This window comes from Ochotona curzoniae, unplaced genomic scaffold (assembly GCF_017591425.1).
Source record: "Ochotona curzoniae isolate NIBS_2020 unplaced genomic scaffold, NIBS_Ocur_1.0 contig_430, whole genome shotgun sequence".
NCBI classification, from domain to species: domain Eukaryota; kingdom Metazoa; phylum Chordata; class Mammalia; order Lagomorpha; family Ochotonidae; genus Ochotona; species Ochotona curzoniae.
Window position 1 is genome coordinate 23,464,408 of NW_024466219.1, and position 21,420 is coordinate 23,485,827.

General features: G+C 38.9%; 1 protein-coding gene across 1 annotated transcript in view; it reads right to left on the reverse strand.

The window, feature by feature from the left end:
• USH2A (usherin) overlaps positions 1 to 21,420 on the reverse strand; it is a 617,249-nt gene that overhangs the window by 437,986 nt on the left and 157,843 nt on the right. The window contains exons 19-20 of the mRNA XM_040985311.1: positions 15,797 to 15,941; positions 1,739 to 1,969 (exon numbers count right to left, since the gene is read on the reverse strand). Of these exons, the coding sequence (XP_040841245.1) occupies positions 1,739 to 1,969; positions 15,797 to 15,941 (376 nt within the window). The remainder of the gene's footprint in view (positions 1 to 1,738; positions 1,970 to 15,796; positions 15,942 to 21,420) is intronic.

A 21,420-nucleotide genomic window follows, 5' to 3' on the forward strand; every position in this document is an offset into this window, starting at 1 on the left:
ATGTCCCTGAGCACGCCCGAATGCAGAAAGCACTTACTCTCCAGGCATCACCAAAGCTCCAGGGAGCAGTTGAGGCCAACGCTGCCATCTCCCCGTCTTGTCCTTCCAGCGATGAGCACTCCGAGCACATTTTCTGTACAGCTGGAAGCTTTGTTATAGACAGAAGGACCCTGCTCCGTGAGGCCAGTGTTTACAGTCTAACTTTTTTAAAGAGGAATTTGGAAAACTTCCCAGACTCTGCATCTGCCCCAACCCTCACACCTCCATGTAGAAGGCCAGCAAGGGAGACAGCGAGCATGACTAAATTTATTAACGCTGGACGGGCCACTCTATCTTTCACTGCAACAACAGTAGGTGATCCCATCAAAAATCTGTGGGCTGGCTAGCCGTGCAGCAGCTTTGCCTAGGTGAATGGAAACGGATGCTATTTCCTGGAAGGACTACATCACAAGCCAAATGTTTAACCAGGGAATTGTTTTCTGCTTCCATTTGAGAAAAAGGTTGAACTATTACTTGTGCATTCTATTTCATATTTTTTCCATGCCATTTTAAGACTATTCAACAGAAGCTGAACATTTTAGGGGAGTCGAATGGCTCAATTTCTAACCCATGGTGATGATTTTGATGACTGGGAGGGTAGTTACATATGCATTAATCTCAATATATCTCAGCTACAACATAATCATGATTCATTACAAACATATATCAGCAGCCAGTCTCATGGAAAAGCAAACTCTTTACTATTATAGGCAAAAATAAAACAATGATATTTGAGCAATGTTTTATGCCTCAAAGTTCATTGTCCTTATACTCATGATATTTTAAAAAACACTTATTTGCTCCGAAATAAATTTCTCATGACTTAAATATTTTCTCAAGGTTACAGAATAACCATGTCTTATATTACCCTGCATTTTTCCTAAAAAAAAAAAATGGAAACCTAAAATATGTTCTGCCAATATAGATGTTTATAGTTCCACTTAAATAGTATTTAGAACTTTTAAGTCAAAATGGTCATAGAACTAGAATACTATAGAAATCATCAATTTTGTCATAGAATAAAGCAAGTAAGGCAGGGCTGTACAAGTGGAAAGTCCAAATCTCCTTTCAATTAAAACTTTGAAAAACTTTTAAAAAGATTGCATTAAAACATGGCTGAGATTTTCTCACGCTTTTAAATCTGTTTCTGAGGACGAAGGACTGAGACTGCAGTCCCAGAAAAAACACACTTTTCCTGAAATCGCCTTTCCCTACAGTACACGCAGTCTGCACAGGACACAGGCTAGTATCAGATTTTTACTAAAAATTAAAAGAACAAAAAAAAAAATTCAATATCTATTAGTGGTGCTTAGTCAAAGTAAGTAAGAAACTTTAGTAATTTGATGCACATTGCAACCCTCCAGCACAAGGGGCCTGTCTCAGACTCCTTCACCCAGAGACCCCAGCCAATCATATCCTGAGAAACAGCCTGGTCAAGTACGTCTGAGCCCTATGCTATGTACATATTTTCTCCAGAGATGTTGTTACACTTCTAATATTTTTTCCTTTCCTTATACTACTTGTTTTTCTCCAGAATATTAAAATATGTATATATCAGGATGTTATAAAAAGGTCAAATTGGTTATTTCTATCATTTTATTTCTAGAAATAAATATAAAACACATCGTAAAAGGATGTTAAAATAAAAACACTTCTGGGCGTAGCATTTCTTCAATAAAGGAATGTCAAACAAACTTACCTGTAAAGTCTGTATTGATCGGGTGGGTGGAGCTGGGAAATCTACAATATCCATTTCCTGTGAAACGGACTCCTCTCATCACAGTGATCATGGGCGCTGAGGCGTACGACCGTCTTCTTTCCAGCTGGTAGACAGGGGAAGGCCCATTCAGTTCCTCAGGTGGAAACCAGCTCAGGTGGATTGTGGTGCTATTGATGGCTTTGACTACTGGTGCCTTCAAATGCGTTGGTTCTAACAATTGGAAAGCATTTGTTACATTCAGGAATTTAGCTCCCATTAGATATTCACCTAGATGTACACATGCATTTGGACACATTCACCACCAAACTAGCTATGGTCTCCGTATCTACATAGTCTAGGGACTGAAAACACAGCCAGGGTTTCTCATAAAGGGACTTAAAAATGACGCAAAATGTTTTACGACAAAATTTTTCCAGAAAGAAATTCGTTCGTTTTTTTCCTTGTCAAGTAGCAGGTATTATCTATAACAGTGCCGCTGCGGTACCCCACCTGCAGTCCTTTCACCAAGCAGATTCCCTAATGCCCAGCGTCTAAGCCTGTTCAGATCTCACGTCTGCCCCTCCAGTGCATAATAACTAACCGTGTGTGAAAGGAGTTGCCTCATCCAAGTGGCGAGACCAGTGAGGGAACCTGTAACCCAAGACTAGCACTGTTCATAACACTTTTTTTTTTAAAGATCCCTTATGGGATCCCAGTGGATGCAAGGAGAGGACTTTAGCCACTAGAATTCTGCATGGGCGCTGTTCATAAAATTTCTTGACAGGGAACAAACTCAGGGCTGAAATTCACACAGATCAAGCAAATAATGGAAATGACTGAAACGGGCCAGTGGGGAGATTACAGAGATTATGGCACCTAAGCAGAACTAGGCAGAGGTGATTGTTACTAATTAGTGGTAACTATAGGGTAATGCAGGAAGAATGACTCAAGACAGTTCTTGACAGTCTTCTCAAATTCAGAAGTCGTCTTGAAGACTGAACTCTGTAGTCTTAGAGAGGAAGGTAAAACATTACATACCTCATGTCCCCATACCAGCATCAACCTTCCCTCTCCATCCCACTCAAGAGCGGCACTTGTTACAGCTGGTGAACCTACACTGATGCTCCTCTGTCATCCAGAGTTGGCAGTTCCCAATGGGACTTCTTGATATTGCAGAGTCTATGGTCTTGGGTGAATGCACAATGGCATGGATCTATCATTATACTGTCATGCAGAGTATTTTTGCTTCTCCTATCTTAGCCCCAGGTGCCAAGTGATCTGGCTACATAGTTTTGCCCTAACAAGAATGCCACTGCATGAGTATCATACAATATGTAGGCTATTCAGATTAACTTCTTCACTCAGTCATACACATTTAAGTTTTCTTCCGGCCTTTTCATGATATGCTGCTCATTTACCTCTAGTGTTAAATATCATTCCATTGCCTGGATTTACCAGAGTTCACCCATTTACTGAGAGAACAAAATCATCTTTGCTTCTAAGCTCTGACAATTACAAATTAAGATGGCCTACACACAGATGCATAGGCTTCTGTATAGACCTAACCTTTTAACTTCTGAGAAATTCCAGGAAATGTAAATGCTGCATTACATAAAGTCCATGTTTGGTTGCAGAAGGAATCATTAGGTTGTCTTCCAACATGGCACTGTATCATCTAGTACTCCAACGAGCACTGAAGAAGCCCTGAGGCTGGACAACCTCCTTGCGTCTCATAACATACAACATGCAGCAAGGGGAAAAGGCTATTCTTTTGTAGCTTATAAACACTGGCCCAGGCACACTGGTCTCCAGGAAGATTCTCAGGCTGTGAGGGAGTAGGAGCGATTCTGGCATTGAAGTTATCAAGACCAAGTCTCAGGGCAGGAGGTGCTCTGCCCTTCCACCTACATTGGAAGCTGGTCTACACTAAGGTCCCGGAGACTGGGTGTTCTTTAGAGCTTCTTGGGACTAAGATTATACCTACGACTGTATTTTTGGATAAGGAAATCAGAGTAACATTAGTGCATTGTTGAAAATGAAGGTAGTGTTTTGGTCTGCTTCATTTTTTTTTTTTTTTTGGAAATTTTTTGATTTTGTGGATTGATTCATTAACATGTTCAAGGTGCTGGCTGGATTTGAGGATGAAAGTGAAGGAACACATTACAATCACAGAACCCAAATGTCAGTAGTGGACATGTAATTTACACCTATGTTAACATGGTCTGACACAGATGCAAAGTCATTGCTCATTTCAATAAATGGAAATCAAAACTATGGGTATACAGGAAGTGAAACCCTTAAATCACTAAAGGATAGTCAGCTTAAAACAACTTTGACCCACTACCATTTGGCACTTTTTATAGCCTGTGTACCTTTCCAAAGAGAAATAACTATTTGTAGTACCATTTTAATAAATAATAAAACAGAAAGGCATTGAGCAAAGATCACATCAATTTGGATAGAAAGTGAACAATTCTATTTATTTTTTGCCAGTGTAACCCATGTGATATTTTTATGCATATAAAATCTATATATCATGTGCATGATTTCTCATTGTATCTCATGGCCAAAATTCAGCTAAATGGTGAGTTCTCAAAGATTTCCTTCTATGAACCAACTTCAAAATAAACTAAAACAAAATGAAATATTAAGCTATCCAGCAATGTCTTCTTTTTGACCTTTTCTTCATAGTCTAACTTTCATATCTGTATTAAAAGTCTACCAGGCCAGGCCCAGCACAGTAGACTAGAAGCTCAAGTCCTTGCCTGGCACATACCTTGAATCCCATAGGGACACCGGTTCATGTCATGGTGCTCCCGTTTCCCATTCAGCTCCCTTCTTGTGATCTGGGAATGCAGTTGAGGATGGCCCAAGGCCTTGGGACCCAGTACCCATGTGGGAGACCCAGAGGAGGCTCCAGGCTTTGGATCGGTGCACCTGTGGCAGTTGCAGCCACTTGGGGAGTGAATTAACGGATGGAAGATCTTCTCCTCTGTCTCTCCTCCTTTCTGTATTATCTGACTTTCCAATAAAAATAAAATAAATCTTAAAAAAAACAAAACCTCTAGCAAGCCATTCTTGACTATGAGCTTAGCTGAGAAAGGAGGGCTAAACAGAGTGTTTCAGTCCTGAGCTGAGGAATGCAATGAAACACTAATTACATTATATTTATTTTATAAAATTTGAGGCTTAACAGTCTCTAGTCTCTTTAGTTTTTCTCTTATGCTTTCTGTATTTCATGTATGCTTCTTTACAGTTTTGGGATACAGGACCAGCATTTTTTATGTTGGAAAATACCACCTTGCCCAGTAATATCCAACTGGACTTTTTCCAATTATCCATATGTTTGAAATTGCTTATCTTATTGAAATATTTAATAGAATAAATAAGTCTCCTGTACTAATCAACAGCTGAAAATTTCCTTGTTGTTTATACACAGCCTCTTCTTCAAGGTTCCATTGTTTTGATGTCTGATACAAAGCCATTTACCTCCAAATGCCGAATTAAATGAGTAACAAAAATTTTGTTTTATTGAAGTTTTCAAAATCACTTCTTTACTGACACTAGAATTAAAAATCACTTTTTAAAGAGAGATTTATTGGGGGCTGTGGTACAGAAAGCTAAGTCTTAGCCTGTAGCACTAGCATCCCATATGGGCACCGGTTCATGTCCCACCTGCTCCACTTCTGATCTATCTCCCTGCTAACAGCCTGGGAAAGTGGCAGAGCAAGGTTGAAGTTGGCAGGCCCCTGCTCCCATGTGCAAGACACAGAGGAAGCTCCAGGATCCTTTAGAAACTGCAGCTCCAGACATAATAACAGTTTGGAGAGTGAACCAATGAATGGAAGATCTCTCTCTTCTTCTCTCTTTGTAACACTGCCTTTCAAATGAAATAAGTCTTTTAAAAATGAAAATAAATGAGATTTATTTACTGAAAGATTATGGTGTGAGAAGGAAAGGCGCACACACACCTATATATATATAGGTTTGTATATATACATACATATATACGTATATACATATACACATATATATACACAAGCGCAGAGATTGCATGAGAGAGATCAAAATCTTCCATCTCCTGGTTTACTTGCCAGATTGTTGTAATGGCCAACAGTGGACCAGGCCGAAATCAGGAGCTGGAGATATGAGCCACGAGCCAGGAGATCCAAACAGATCTCCCATGTGGGTGACCAAGTCACAAGCATTTGGGATGCCTTTGACTGCTTTTACCAGCAACTAGCAGGAAACTAGATGAGAAGTGGAGCAGCTGGAACATGAACCAGTGTCTATAGGGCATTCCAGGGTTGGCTTTAGCAGCTCTACCCACTATGTGACAGTGCCAGCCATGCAAAACCACTTTTTAACAAAAATGCATATTTAGAGTCAAGAGCAAACAGAGTAAAAGTAACTCCAGTAGACTCTATAGTTCTAAAAACATCGTCTAAAACTGACAACACACTTTAACAAATTAGCAAATATTTATTAATAAGGCATCTTACATTGAGATGCTAGCTGAAATTAATGTTAACATATTTTAGAGCACATCTTTTGAGTTCATAGGGGAACCACCCTACCAAGCAACTAGATCACTCTTAGTCAACAGTGATAACAGTTGAACTTGAGTAAATTTTTTATCCTTTTGCTTAAAAAAAGAATTTTGATTTGGTGTGTTGTCCTACTTCCTGTGGAGAAAGTCAAGTAAGCCTTTTGAGAGGGTGAGCCTCCCACTGAGTCATGCATTTCAGAGCTCCTGTAAGACCTAAAGGCAGATCAGGTGAAGCTGTCAATCAATTAAAAGAGACTGGTCACATACAAAGTAAAATGGAGAGAATATCAGAGTTTCCTGAACACACACATGCAGAGTATCAAGAAGACAGCGAAGATTTGCTTGCCAAATTATCAAAGGGAAGGGCTTATAGGTGCTAATAAATGTTCTTTAAATACTTGCTAGTTACAAAACAGTAAATTAGGAGACCACACTGAAGGATAAAAAGAAGTCTGCAGACTGAGAGATTATATTTCCCTTTTTAAAAAAGTTTCTAACTCTGTATGATTTTTTTAAAAGCATTTATAACTTTTTTCTTCCAGATGATAAACTTTCAGTGAAATACAATAATTGCTATCACAAAGTTCAATATACAGAATAACTTTAGATTTCAGAAAACTAATTTGTGTACAAATGCAAGACATCACTGCTAGTACCAATAGCTCCTTTTTGATACATAATTTTATGGATACAATTAATTTATTCAATATCCATCCATATCAAATTAAAGATTCCTCTATCAAATATAAAACTTATAGTGGATCTTCCGATATCCATCCTTTCAAAGAATAACAAATGATGTCTATTTTCACTTGAGATAAAATTATAAAGGTCTTAGGAGATTTGTTTGTTTTTCCAGTAGCACATTCAGTTTCTAGTCTGACTTCAGTTTGCAAATATTTTTTTAAATACTTATTTATTTTTATTGCAAAGTCAGATATACAGAGAGGAGGAGAGACAGAGAGGAAGATCTTCCATCTGATGATTCACTCCCCAAGCGGCTGCAATGGCTGGAGCTGAGCCAATCTGAACCCAGGAGCCAGGGCCCTCCTCAGGGTCTCCCATGTGGGTGCAGTGTCCCAAGGCTTTGGGCCATCCTGGTCTGCTTTCCCAGGCCACAAGCAGGGAGCTGGCTGGGAAGAAGGGCTGCTTGGATTAGAACCAGTGCACACATGGGATTCCAGGCATGCAAGGCGAGCACCTTAACCACTACACTATCGAGCCAGGCTCACAAATATCTTTTGTAAAATATTCTGACAATATATGTATTTTTTATGCATTGCTATTACTTTATAATCTGATTAATACAACGTTGTCATGAACAAATTCACAATTGTAACACATACTGTGGAATTTTGAGCATCAGAAGGTAAGATTTGTATAATGAACAGGAACTCTCACTGAAGGACTGCTCTTTAAAACCCAGTTTCTTTATTCATTTATTATGTTTTAAGACAAATTTCTTTTTATTGGAAAGGAAGATTTTACAGAGAGGAGAGACAGATTTTCTGTCCACTGGCTTACTTTCCAAGTGGCCACAACAGCCAGAGCTGAGCCAATCCCAAGCCAAGAATTTCTTCTGGGTCTCTCATGTGGGTGCAAGGTCCCAAGGCTTTGGGCCGTCCTTTACTGCTTTCCTAGGCTACAGGCAGGGAGCTAGATGTGAAATTGAGCAGGCAGGACAAGAACTGACAACAACATGGGATCCAGGAGCATGGAAAGTGAGGATTTGGCTACAGAGACAACGAACTGGGCTCTCTTTATTCAATTTCAAGGAATTATATATTGTCTACAATGTCTGTCTGGCTGTACAACATGTCAGTACTTCATCAGATTTCTAGGATAAAGGCAGAAAGTGCAGGAACAAATAGCTGTTCCTCATTCCAAGGGTGTGTGAGTGCTGGACAGACAAGGGTAGAATATCCTTTAGTATCTTCTCAAGGGAGAATTATTTTTGCTTTATCTCAGATATGCAAAACTATGCCAAGAAATGCAATTTGCAAAACAGCACCAGGCCAAAAGAACTTGCAAAAAAAATCACTAGGGCCAAGGCACAAACAAATCCAGGTAGTGACAGGATGATTTCCCAGTTGGCAACTGCCCTGGTACAACTTCTTGACAATCACTTCCTGTAGAAGAAAAAGCATTCTCCCCAAATTTCCTTGGGTCACTCAGTGTTGCCTTGCTGACAATTCTCAAATGGAGGGGTGGGGGGTAACAAGACATATTTTAACACTTTGATGTTTGTTTACTAATACATAGAAGACCTCGGTCTAAAAGGAGAAAAAGTAGTCTCTATGTTGACTCTTCTAGCGTGTCAGGGTGGGTCCTTGACTAATTTATTCTTTGGTTTCTCTAGTCTTCAATAACCTCATTTTTTAAATGGTGACAGACCTGGCTATGTCTATCATCTCTTTTATGTTCAACATTCTTTTGCTGAACCTTTTAAAGCAGTGCTTCTCAGTCAGTAAAGCATGGAAGGACGCTGGATGCACTCTCAGCTTTCACGGAAGCCGGCAGGAGTCCCTCGGCTGATCCCTTGAGGTCCCCTGCCACCTTGTTCCTCTAACCCAGTGCGGCACACAAACACCGGCTGCTGACTTTTCTACATTTTCTTGTGACATGAAGAAAAGTTAGAAAGCACTAATTTTGGAGAACTTCAGTGAATTTGGTGAACAGGTGCTACCTTAACCCAGTTATCATTTCAATACTCAATGATAACTGGCATGTCACTAGCATCTTATATGTGAAGAATAAAATGTGCCCATTCCTTTTGAACTGCACATAGAGTAGTCATGAAAACAGCAAACAACATTCTCTAAAATTCTCCATTAATAAAAAGGTTGTTTCTTCAACTGTGATCATGGCATTCTTGCTACCCAAACTTGAAGCTTTTATGGGGCTTAGGCAATTAACTACTGAGATGTGTCGTAACACTTTGCTTCTCTGACAGCAAACTATTGATTTTTAAATCATTTTCAAGTCTCCTCCAGCACAAATAAATGTACTACAGTTACAGTTAATGCACTATGTACATGCATTAAATGCTGGCGTGACAAAATTTATTATTTTGTGATATATGGAATTCAAGTATGCTTTCTTGGAAAGCAGCATCACCGATCTAACAGCACTATGGGAACAACCATCGCCCTGCATCCTCCAAAAGCTGTAACTTCAAAAGCCAGAGACCTTTTTTTTTAATTGGATACTCAAGAAGGATTACTGAAGATAATTTTTGAATATATGTGTAACAATAGCTAAGATACTCAGAGAAGATACAATTTGCATTTTCCTAAAGGTGTCACTGTGGGACCTACAGCAACTTTGAGTGTATTTTCCTAAGTCATCTCCCTGCAGGTTTTTAGGACATATCTATTAAAATATCTTGGTTCCTGGAGCCTCATCAGTTGAGTTGATTTTTATAAATTGTGTTGTATTCTTGCAACCCCCTACTATAGGATGTATCATCAGTGCACTAAGAAGTTAAAACAGAATTTTAAAAGCATGATAGCTGCACAACAAAACTGCAACAGATTCCCTGACAAAGTCACATAGCTAGCTAAAAACAACAAATCTGGTGTCCAGGACTGTTACATATATTACACACACACACACACACACACACACACACACACACACACACACACACACAAATCCTTTCCATGGTTGTACACACACATTCAAGTTCAAAGACGGTGAGCAAAGAGTAGTTAATTTTGTTTTGTTAGAAATAATATCATTTTCGTTTTAGCATCTAAGACAGATGCCAGCATTTCGCTCTGAACAGATGGTAATTCCATCTAATAGTGCATCTCTGTATTAGTAAGGTCTGTTGTGTATACAAACAGTAATAAACACTAGGTAAGGATCAAAATAAATTTTAATTGTTGACATTAAATTCTGGCAGTCACAGTTCTAAGGAGGCAATATTCTTTTTTCAAGTCTGTCAGATTTACTAACACTGCAAAAGCTTTTCCAAAAGCTGCCAGCTTCCAGTTCCAATAAAAACATGTTTGCACACAACCAGTTACCTGTCCTCGGAGAGGATGCCTGTTTTCACACGTGGAAAAAACTCATCAAGAATCACATGGAATTGGTGGTACTGCCTAGGTGATGGGCAGTGTTTTCTTCTGAAACGTTTCTGAAGGGCTCAGCATCCAATTAAGAAATTAGCATCCAATGCTAGATCCCATCATTATGGGTGGGGCCACCATACTATCACCGCCACTTTTCTACCAGAATCCAGCACTCAGCTTTTGATTCTGAGTGTAAAGCTGTACATTCCTGAACTTCTCTAAAGTGACATCATCCTTTCATCTTACTTGTTTTGCCTGAAGTCTGAAGGATTTCCCTGACAATCACCTCTACCCTCAGCTGTGCTTGCTGTGGGCTTGCTGTGGGCCAAGTGTGCCAACAAGCACAGATTTGGTTTTCAAAAGGCCTCCAGCGATCTGGTGGTGCAAGCAGTAGCCTCTGTTTATTTTGGAACGTTGCCACACTTGAAACATTGAAAAAACTCAGTTTGGCATTCAGGTGACTGTTCAATAACATACACGCTTTGCAATCATATTTCTTTAAAAAATGGTTGTATTTTTTTTTAATCATGAAAAATATATTGCTTCCACCATATGGGACAACCAACGACTCACCAACCGATTTAAGATGCAGCATATTGAGCTGACCATATGTTGCAGTGCTGTTGAATGGCTGAGTGATTCATGCCCGTCATATTCTAGTATATCAATTAAAGCTCCTTGAAGTCTGCATGATTTGTGTCTCTGTTATTAAACCCTGCTAATTCATCCCACTTACACATCTGTTATAAATCTCTAGGAGTGCTGTATGATTCATGGCAATCTGTGAGCATGCTACAGCAAATTCTTCTCCTTGTAATTAACAGTAAATTGTTTTACTGCCATGCAATGAATTTTTCAGTTATATTGCAAATGAACTCCTAAATGTGCGGTTCTTTCCTAAGAACTGACTTATATCATTAGGCAATTAAAAAGTATTGCTTTGAACCAAAAGCTTTTAATCAAGAGAAATATAACTTAACATCGCTTAAGAGCCATGGAAATTTGACATGTGGGTTCCAAGCATAAAATATTTCTGCTGGAAGAGCAAAACAAACAAACAAAAACCTTCAATGCACTCAAGATTTCGCTGAGGCTAAGATACAAGAACTGCAGAGGGATAAAAACACTCGGCTAGACAAGTTTTTGCAAGGATACTGTTTATCTTCCACGTTACTGAAGTTGTCTCTCATTACCAAATTCCTCAGACTGCGTTAGCCTTCCCTAATCATAAAATGGTGCCTTTCTTCTGGAAATAAATAATTGGATAATTAGCCGAGTTGAATCATCAGAGGATTCCAGGGCTGTTCAAGTGTTCTTGTCAAAGGTGAAGCAAATTCATTTCAGCTCGCCTCTGCAGCTCCTCGCCTTTGGTTTCTCCCCCCACTTTCCTGGCAGCAGCGGCCTCAGATTCACGAGTCCATACATCAAGTCAGTAGTTTAACAACAAATGGAATTAAATTCAAAGAAGGGAAACTAATTGAAGGACAGCAACAAAAGTGTTTGGTAATGTGCTTTTTAATATGGCATGCCATATTTGCATGATAATTTTTCTCCTTTTTAGCATGGAGCAGAAAGTGACTAGCTTAATGAGGGATTATTCAAGACAGGAACGAACAAAATGCATTCATAACTAAGAACAAAGATTGTATTATGAAATGAAAACAGGCAACCTCCGAGAAGTAACTAGGTGATTGGTTTATGCATTATGAATAAAAAGGTGGAAAAATATTTATATTAGTATTCACTAATGACTATATATACAAGATGGTTGTAATTAAAATTAGAAATTAACATATTAAGAGTGCTTGTTTAATCACTCTGGGTCCTATTCACAATGAAAAGACTTATGTACCTGCATGCAAAACAATGTATGTTTTCATCCCGGCAGACAACAGCCTATACATTTTTACTTTGGAATCAAAAAGAAAACTTAATGCACCACTAATTACTTGCTCAATGCAAGGTGGGTGATTCTCAGCTTACAGTGTGGAGGTTAGTGTAAGAGAGGCAAAAGAAACACCACCTTGTTCAGTCCAGTATGGATTTCCAAAAGAAATTTCTCATAAGAAAGGTTGGAACTTGACTCCATTCACAGAGGTGGGAAATACACAAATTTCCTAAACAGTAATCTTAGACAAGAGAGCATAATGAGGATTATAAGAGGGCTCAGTCCATCAGCTCCTTACTCTCACTGATTCAGAAGCCCCTCCAGACTCACAATGGCATTGCTTCAAAATCCTGCTACACAGGATTTTGTGCGTGAGCCCCCTAGGAGCATGCCTCCTGCACGTCAGGTCCCAGACTATCATGGGAATAAAAACTGCAGAAGAAACAGCACCCATGTCAACTGCCTATCACGTAACAAAATAAATAAACAAACCAAAAGAGAATCACTTACACTTCCCAAGCTGTTTTAATGAAATACCCAGATAAACCCTTAAAAGTCTCTTTTTTTATTTTTCACAGCTGAGATTTCAGAAAGTAAAATACCTACACCATCAGAACTTCTGGGAGGATCACTTCCACTTGCCACGCTCGGCTTCACAATTCTTGAATGGTTACTGGCCTCTTTTGACCTCTGATAATGAGCTCAAATCACTCTATTAGGCTTACAAAAGAGTTAAATTCCATAAAAACACATCGCAATTCATAAAAGTAAAATATACCATCCAGACTGCCATGTTGCTCTAAGAACAGGCGCAGGAGGAATCAGAGCCGCCAGCCAACTAGGATTCCTTCCCTCCCACGACCTGTTGACCATCCCAAAGCACTGCACTTCTTCTTTATCACTAGGACTTAATGTCAAGGAATTCTACACAGATGGTCTTGGGAAAAATTGTGGAAAAAATCATGTTCAGCTACTTAAAAAATGGAAAAGGAAATTGGAGCAATTACGGGTAGGATTTTTCTCATAAGTATATAAAAGCAAATAAGCTCCTGTCTTCTGAACTCATCTGAAAATTTCACATTTTAGAATGAATCCAACTGTAAGCAAAACTTGCTTCTCCTGCTTTCGTGCAGATGACTTCATTTCTTGCTTGCCAGATGATAAATCAGATAGTTGTGACAAGATATTTTAAATGACATAAAATTATTTTGTCCCCTATAAAAATATAATAATTCTACTTAGAAAATGAAGAATGTAATTTTGGGGGAAAATTCAATGCAAGTTTCTAAAACAAAGGAAATTCAGAAGGAAAATCTTGACAAAACCAACCAAAGATAGAGAAGGAACCACATCTTTGAAACTGCCCACAGAATGCCCAATTCTTTGTGCTGGCCTCAGCTCCTGCCCAGCTCACCTGAATGCACCGTAAAGGCTCACCCGTGAACCCACATCCAGTTTTGTTCACGTTTCTCTTACTCTTTGCACAGGAGATGGCCTTGCACTTTGCATTCTTATTCTGAAATTCTCTAACATTGACTTGCCTTGTAAGGCTCCTTCTCAATTCTTAATTTCTACCATTTCTCAGCTTTCTCTTCTCCTGTGTTTCTTTTTAAGTAGGTGAATATGATTTTTCCACAATTTTCCCAAGACTATCGATGTAGAAATGCTTGACATGAAGTCTCATGCTCTGTGATGTTCTGGTTGAACTATTTTGTATCCTCCTTAATTCATGATCAATATTCATACTCAACCATACTCTCTTCATCATGTCCATGCAGATGATTACCTCACGGTCAAGTTCCAGATTTGTGTACTCTACCACTGGCAGGTCATGAAACAACATGCTTCTACCAAAGGGTCAAACTCTGGCTCCTGTGTTTGCCTTCCACCATGTCCTGTCTTCATCATTTCCACTTTGTTTTGTGATAACCCGTGGTCAAGAATATGTGGCATCATCTTCAACTCTTCCTCCTTCTGATTGAGGATTTCTCCTCTGTGGCACCACGCTGTTCAATTTCACTCTTCACTATTTTGATTTATTCCATCATCGCCTCTTAGACTGTCAGGCTACTTCTGACTTGTGCCCTCTCTTCTAATACGTTCTAGCACCACAGAAGCCCTTATATTTCCCAGCTTTTATCATAGCTTTTACTGGCTTAATATCAACCTCTAAATCTATAATTGACATATAGTATATGCACAGCAGAAAAAAAAATCTACAAAATGTTTTACAAATCCTTTGTGATTTCATTACTAGTGCCATCTAATGAGACAATCTCTCAAGTCAAACTCATCTATTCCGTTTGTCCTGTATCCACAGAGCTTTCTTTGCAGCTTGTCCACGGACCTTTGTACTTCCTGCCGTGGTGTGAATCCTACCTGCTCATGTCACATCTTAACTCGAACACTATATATTACCACTGAATGTCCTCTAGTGCTTTAGAGAGAATGGTTTTCATAGATGTATACTGATTTAAACACTCACAATAATGCATAGTAAAGGCATGTTTGTGGCATAATATAAAACCTGATGGTGCAAACAGCTCAGAAATTTGTGTTTTTAGCAAAATGTTTAAATTTATACCAATTACATATAATATACTTCTTTGATAACATGTGATTCTATTAAATATTAAAGGTATTCTGTATCCATATGATATAATCTTTAGTTTTAATATGCTCAGTTGTTGCTTGAAAGCGCATACTACAAAAAGTTTCTGGAAAAACTTCAAAGATATGTTTATTTTGTCACAAAAGGTTTCTGAAAGCCATTTTTATCAGGACATTCCCTTAGTGAACACCTGGAAATTAAGCCTTGTCTTATTACCAACAAAAAACTTTGATTTGAAAATGCATAGAATTTTCATCAGATTATATAATTGTCATTAGGTTATGTATTAATGCATACATTGAATCAGTTTTAGGTAAAGCAGATGAAAATTCTACAAAAATATTTTCCACTATAATTCAACTCCATAACAAAGATTTTATTGTATAAATTTGTTATATAAACTTCCTATCTTCTCTTTAATTGGATCTAAACAATGAGGTAAAAATTACATCAGGGAAACCTCTTAATTCCTGGCAATTCTCCCCTGGGACAGAAACAGAAAAAAATCCTACAAAAGAGTCAAAACTCTGTAAAAGTTTCCTGAAGTTCGATAGGAAGCCTAACAAATGCTTGCATATGTGTGTGTGTGTGTGTGTGTGTGTGTGTGTGTAACTTTTATCTGAAAGTCAGATATAAAACAAACGCTTCCTACAATGATCAGGACACTGGTAGGACCCCAGCTGCTGGTTGAGAGCCCAGTCATTCTGCATCTATTTATAATTCTACATGACAGAGCTGCATCTCACAGCTCCTAAGTCACCTTTCCGCTCTTCTTTTTCCTACATTTCAAAGTAGGTAACAATAAGTGTTGGTGAGGGAACATTGAAGAAAAAAAAAGAACAATACTGGTTCCAAAGTGGAGAAATTATTGAACTTTGTGTGTGTTTGCTTATTATTAACACTATTTTAATTCATGTTGATTAAAACTGCTTACCTGCTGCCAAAGTTTGTCCCGACCCAGCAGCGCTGGTCACACAACCGACAGAATTGCAGAGCGACACAGTGAACTTGTATATCCTATAAGGTTTCAGGCCTTTTACAATGTGAGAGTGTTCTTGGGGGTTGGCAGTGTGAAGCAGCTTCAAGGTGAAAAAAAAATTGGAATATTACTAAAAAGACAATAGATAATCAATGTGAAAAATAGAACTTGGGAAGTCAAAGTTTCATGAATTCATACAAAAGGAATTATTGTCAATCCAATTAGGAAAAGTTTTTTTTTTTTTGTCTCAACAAGCAGGATTTAATTGATAATTGTACAAGCACACTGTTTTATGAGGTAATAATCCAGTGCCTGAGTGGTTAAATGAAAAAGCCATGTTATTGCCTCATAAAGCAGCGTGGTGGTATGGTTATTGTCACCAATGCTGGAGATAAAGATGGTGACATTGTCACTGTTATCATGAAAAACCTCAGACAGAACCATAGGGGTGGGCCAACAGTATCCCAGTAGAGTAATGCCCATATGTTACGTGACGGAACTCAAACAGAAAGATTTCACTGTGTTGATCAATGCAATCATTTTTTTTTTAAAGAAGGATCAACACCAAAAAGATAAGGACATCACACAGCATCCTCACAAGGTCAGTTCTCAAATATGTGTACTATACAAATAAGGACACATAGATGAGATAAGCCACATTTCTGACTTATTATCTTTATCACACAATTTCAAGCAAAAAAATAAATGTGAAATATGAGATTGAAAGGAACACCATAAACAGGTAATTAAACAACCAGCACTGAGAGCCCATTATTATAACTATCATTAATCAACAGCAACCTTGTGAATTTATTTAAGCTTGCGATGAAAATGTCATTAGAACTACATTGAGGAAAAGGTTTCATCAAGACAGAAAACACACTATCACACAGGAGCACAAACCATGGACCAACCACAGATCAGTGTGCAGGTATAAGGATGGCTCCATGAGATTATAAGAATGCTGAAAAATTCCAACTCACAGATGCTACAATGGCATTACACATTGCTTGTGATGATAGATATTATCAAATTTGTACTACCAGTGATACAAAACGGTGACAATACCACTACATACAGTACATATTATTTGACAATTGTAAGGAATGACTATGCTACTTGCTTGCAAACTCTATACTACAGTTTCGGTAGTCATTTTAGATTGTACTTTGTGTACTTGTGAAAAATAGGTTTACTATGATGCAGTAACCTCTGCAGCAGCCTCTTGATTCTCCTGTTAACCATGCCTCTTGGATGCACGTAAACTGATCTACTCACACGATCCCAGCTTCTGGTGTGCCTAGTATGCTTCAGGATGTTCACAGCATGAGGAACTCACCCCACAAAGTCTTTGTCAGAACATGAAACCCTTCTTAAGCAACATGTGGCTCTGCACTCATATAATATTACATATACCCCTATGTTCATAGCAGCACAATCAATAATCGCAAAGACTTGGAAGCAACCAAAATGCCCATCAACAGAACACTGGATAAGGAATCTATGGTTCATTTACTCTATGGAATAATACTCAGCTACAAAAAAAAAATGAGATGCATTGGCAACTATTATGAACCAATCCCAAAAGGTTAGATATGACATGTTTGCCTTAATGTAAGAAAAATTATGTCAAACCTGAAAAAAAAGATATAATTTTAAAATTTCAAAAACATTTGCATAATATTTTGGCATTTTTCACTTTAGTTCTATGGTACAATTCATTGGGAATATTTGTCCCTATATTGGCTTTCAAATTTCATAGCCTAATATGCAAAATAATGAAATGACAAAACAAACATCAAGGACTTTCAGGAATAAAAAAAACACAACGAGTATAATAATAAGTTAATCCTCAATCTCATAGTATATATAATTCATATATCACATTATTTAAGCTGAGGCAGTCAGAGTAGCATTACAGGCTAATTTCCTATTTGCAATACCTGCATGCCAAAGTGGCACAGGTTTGTATCCCAGCTATCCTGCTTCTGAACCAGCTCCTACCTTGTGGTCTGCGAAAGCAGCAGACAGTGGGTCAAGTCCTTGGGCCCTTATCCCACATAAGAGACTCAGAGGATGCTCCTGGTTTCTGGTTCCAGATTGGCTCAGCTCTGGCACTGTGGCCATTTGGGAATGAACCAACAGAGGCAAGATCTCTCTTTCTGTGTCTCCTCTCTCTGCCCTTTCTGTACAATTTGCCTTTCAAATTAAAAAAAAATCTTTAAAAAGTAAATAGATTTTTAAGCTAAAATGTATGTTCTGTTTTAGCTACACTTTCCTAATGAGAGAGATACATGTGTTTGCCATAATGATACAGCAGGTTAAGTTGCCACCCACAATGCTGTCATCTCATGTGGACACTAGTTCATGTTCCACCTGTGTCTCTTCCAATCCAGCTCCCTATTAATGTGTCTAGAAAAGCAGAGGAGGAGCATGACCCAAACACTTGGGCACCTGCACACTCATAGGAGACCCAAAAGAAGTTCCTGGGTTTGGTACGGTGGGTCCCAGTCCTGGCTATTGCAACCACTTAAGGGGTGAGCCAGTAGATGAAAAATCTCTCTCCAACTTTTCCTCGGAAATATTAAATGAAAAAAAAAACCATAGTTACAAATAAGTGAAAGCCTGTATCCAAGCTGATAGAACAGTTCAGAAAGCAAAACAAATTACAAGACTTAGAAAAAAAAATGTGAACTCTATTAGCAACAGACTAAAGTATCAATACCACCCATCCCTGACAAAGTTCATGTGTACCCAAAAACCATATGATGCTATCTTACTTGGAAGTAAGGTTTTTGTAGACATACCAGTCAAGTCAGCCTACATTTAGAATTATCGCTAAGTCCTATGACTGGGTCCTTCACTGCAGAAAAGGAAAGGCAGTCCCAGGCACAGAGGCAGCAGGTGCTGAGAAAGGATGGAGTTGGAGGCAGCGACCAGCGGAGCCAGCCAGAAGCCAGGCAGTGGTAGGAGCCTGTGCATAGCTCAGAGTCAAGAACAGCTCCTCTGCTAGCACCTTCATTTTTGACTTGCACCTTCTAGAACTGTAAGAGAAAAAAAATCTGCTTCCAGCTGTGGGAAATAGCATGCAGAAAGGTACGCAGGCCTGGCTTCTGGACTTAGTTTGTGACAGCCTTGGAGGTCATCCAGCTCCAGCAGGACCCGGCAGCAACTGAGCCCTTCTCAGCTGTATTTCAGAGTCCAGCTTCCTCTTCCGCTCTGTCCCGCCTCTCTTCCCACTCTACACAAGTTGTTTCTGAGAACACCTTCCAGTCCACTCCCTGCCTCAGTCTTCAAATACAGAATCCACCTCAGGGAACCTGACCTCCAGCAGTGAAAACAAGAGCCTTCCCAGGAAGGAGACAATTTGGGGGCTGGATACCCCCAGTTTGGCTAGCAACAAGGCCCCTTTCAGAGGGTAGGTAGTTTGGAGAGCCCACAGAATAGCCTGTGGATCAATCCTTAAACTCCTATTGCCAGTGAACTGGGATGAATTACCTGTGGAAGGTAAGGGTCAACTTGGGGGAACTGATAATTGAGAGAACGATTTTGAACCAAGTAGTAATTATAAGCATTCTGGAATCAGCTAATTATTCCTGGTTGATATTGAAGACAAAGCCTCAACGTATTTAGTCACCAATTGTGTTCTTGCATATGTTAACTATATGAAATTTTTATCTTTATAGGAATGAAGAAATTAGAAAAGTCCCCTTCAGTAGTAATATTGTGTCACAGTGGTTTAGATACCACTGGAGACACCAGTATGCCCTATTAGTATTCTACGGTTTGAGTCCTGCATTCCACTCTGATTCCAGATTCCTATTAATGCAGACTCTGGGAAAGAGTTAGTGATAACTCAAGTACCTGCATCCCTACCATCCACTGGGAAAGTCTGGATTGAGTTCCAGGCTTCTGGATACAACCTGACCCAGTCCTGGTCATCATGGGTTTTGCGGAATTATCCAGCACATGAAGATCATACCTTTTCTTTTCTTTTTTCTTTTCTTTTTCTTTTTTCTCTTTTCTCCTTTTCTCCTTTTCTTTTTCTTTTTCTTTTTCTTTTTCTTTCTCTTTCTCTTTTTCTTTTCTTTCTTTCTTTCTTTCTTTCCTTCCTTCCTTCCTCTCTTTCTCTCTTTCTCTTTTTGTCTTCTTTCTTCTCTTTCTTTCTTTTTTCCTTCCTTCCTTCCTTTTCTTTTTTCTTTTCCTTTCTTTTCTTTCCTTTCTTTTCTTTCTTTTCTTTTCCTTCCTTCCTTCTTTCCTTTCTTTTCTTTTCCTTCCTTTCTTCTTTCCTTTCCTTTTCTTTTTCCTTTCCTTTCCTTCCTTCCTCTCTCCCTCTCTCTCTTAAATAAACAAAAACAAACAAACAGAACACACTAGAAGCTTCCTTGGCACTACTCTCTGTGTCAGTAGGTGAAACACATTGAATAAGCAAGGAATGGAAAGACTGTGGAGATTACAGTAATACTTGTTACAGCATGGTAAAGGAGTTTTATGAAGATTAAGGGATTTACTACATCAGCATTATTTTTAAAATTTCAAGACACCTGAGACACACTAGGAATGACTTCCTAAGCAAAAGACACAAAGCAGTATCTTTTATCTTCCACCAATAAGAAGTAACACAATGCATCCTGGGACCTCTTTGTGGTATACGGGTAGCATATCCCTTGATTGAAATGTTGTATCAGGATTGCTAAATACCACACAATGCTGCCCATTTAGATTGCAGCCCTGAACAGAAAAAGTATATTGCAGTGCCAGTTCCAGGTTGTAGTACAACAAGAGCATCCACTTGGAACATGAGACCTTGTACTTCCTATGGAAAGAGAGTTCACTGTAAAATTGTGAAATACTTATGGAAAGAATCAATATGTAGATCCCTACATTCCTGATTCAGGGCACATCATGAAAAGGAAACCATGGACCATTTGTAAAACAGCTCTCAGCTTGTTATCACAGAGGAACCTGAGATATAATATGATGCCAAACACTCATGAATTCAGAACCATGTCTGTGAACTGGGTTTGTTCCAACATCCTAGGTCTCAAGGTCAGATGGACCCAATATAAGTGAATCATAAAATGGAAGTAAGTATCAAAAGCCACAACTTCATGCAAATCAAACCCTTATGCCCAAGCAAGGTCCCCCTGAATACAGAACGAATGGAAAAAGTCACAGTTCAGTTCACGGTTGGATCATCTAGAGTATGGAGTAAGTCAAAATGGAGAGGTTGCTGTTCAATAATTCCACTCAGTTGCTACTAGAAAACAACACTGACACTTATTCTCAATGGGCAGAACGTCAGGAAATGTGCCTGGAAATCCATTTTGTGTAGAAAGAGATGTGTCAAAAGGAAAAATATAATTGGACTGTACAACTTGGCAGAATCGCCCATGGGCATGAAAGACAAGAAACTGGAAGCTCAGAAAGCTGGAAATCAGGATTGGTGCACTGGTGTGTCAGGCTAATCCTGTGCCTGCTGTGCAAGCATCCCATAAGGTCAACAGTTCATGTCCCAGCTGCTCCACTTCTGATTCAGCTCCCTGCTGATGGCTCAGGAAAGCCCTGGGGTTGGCCCA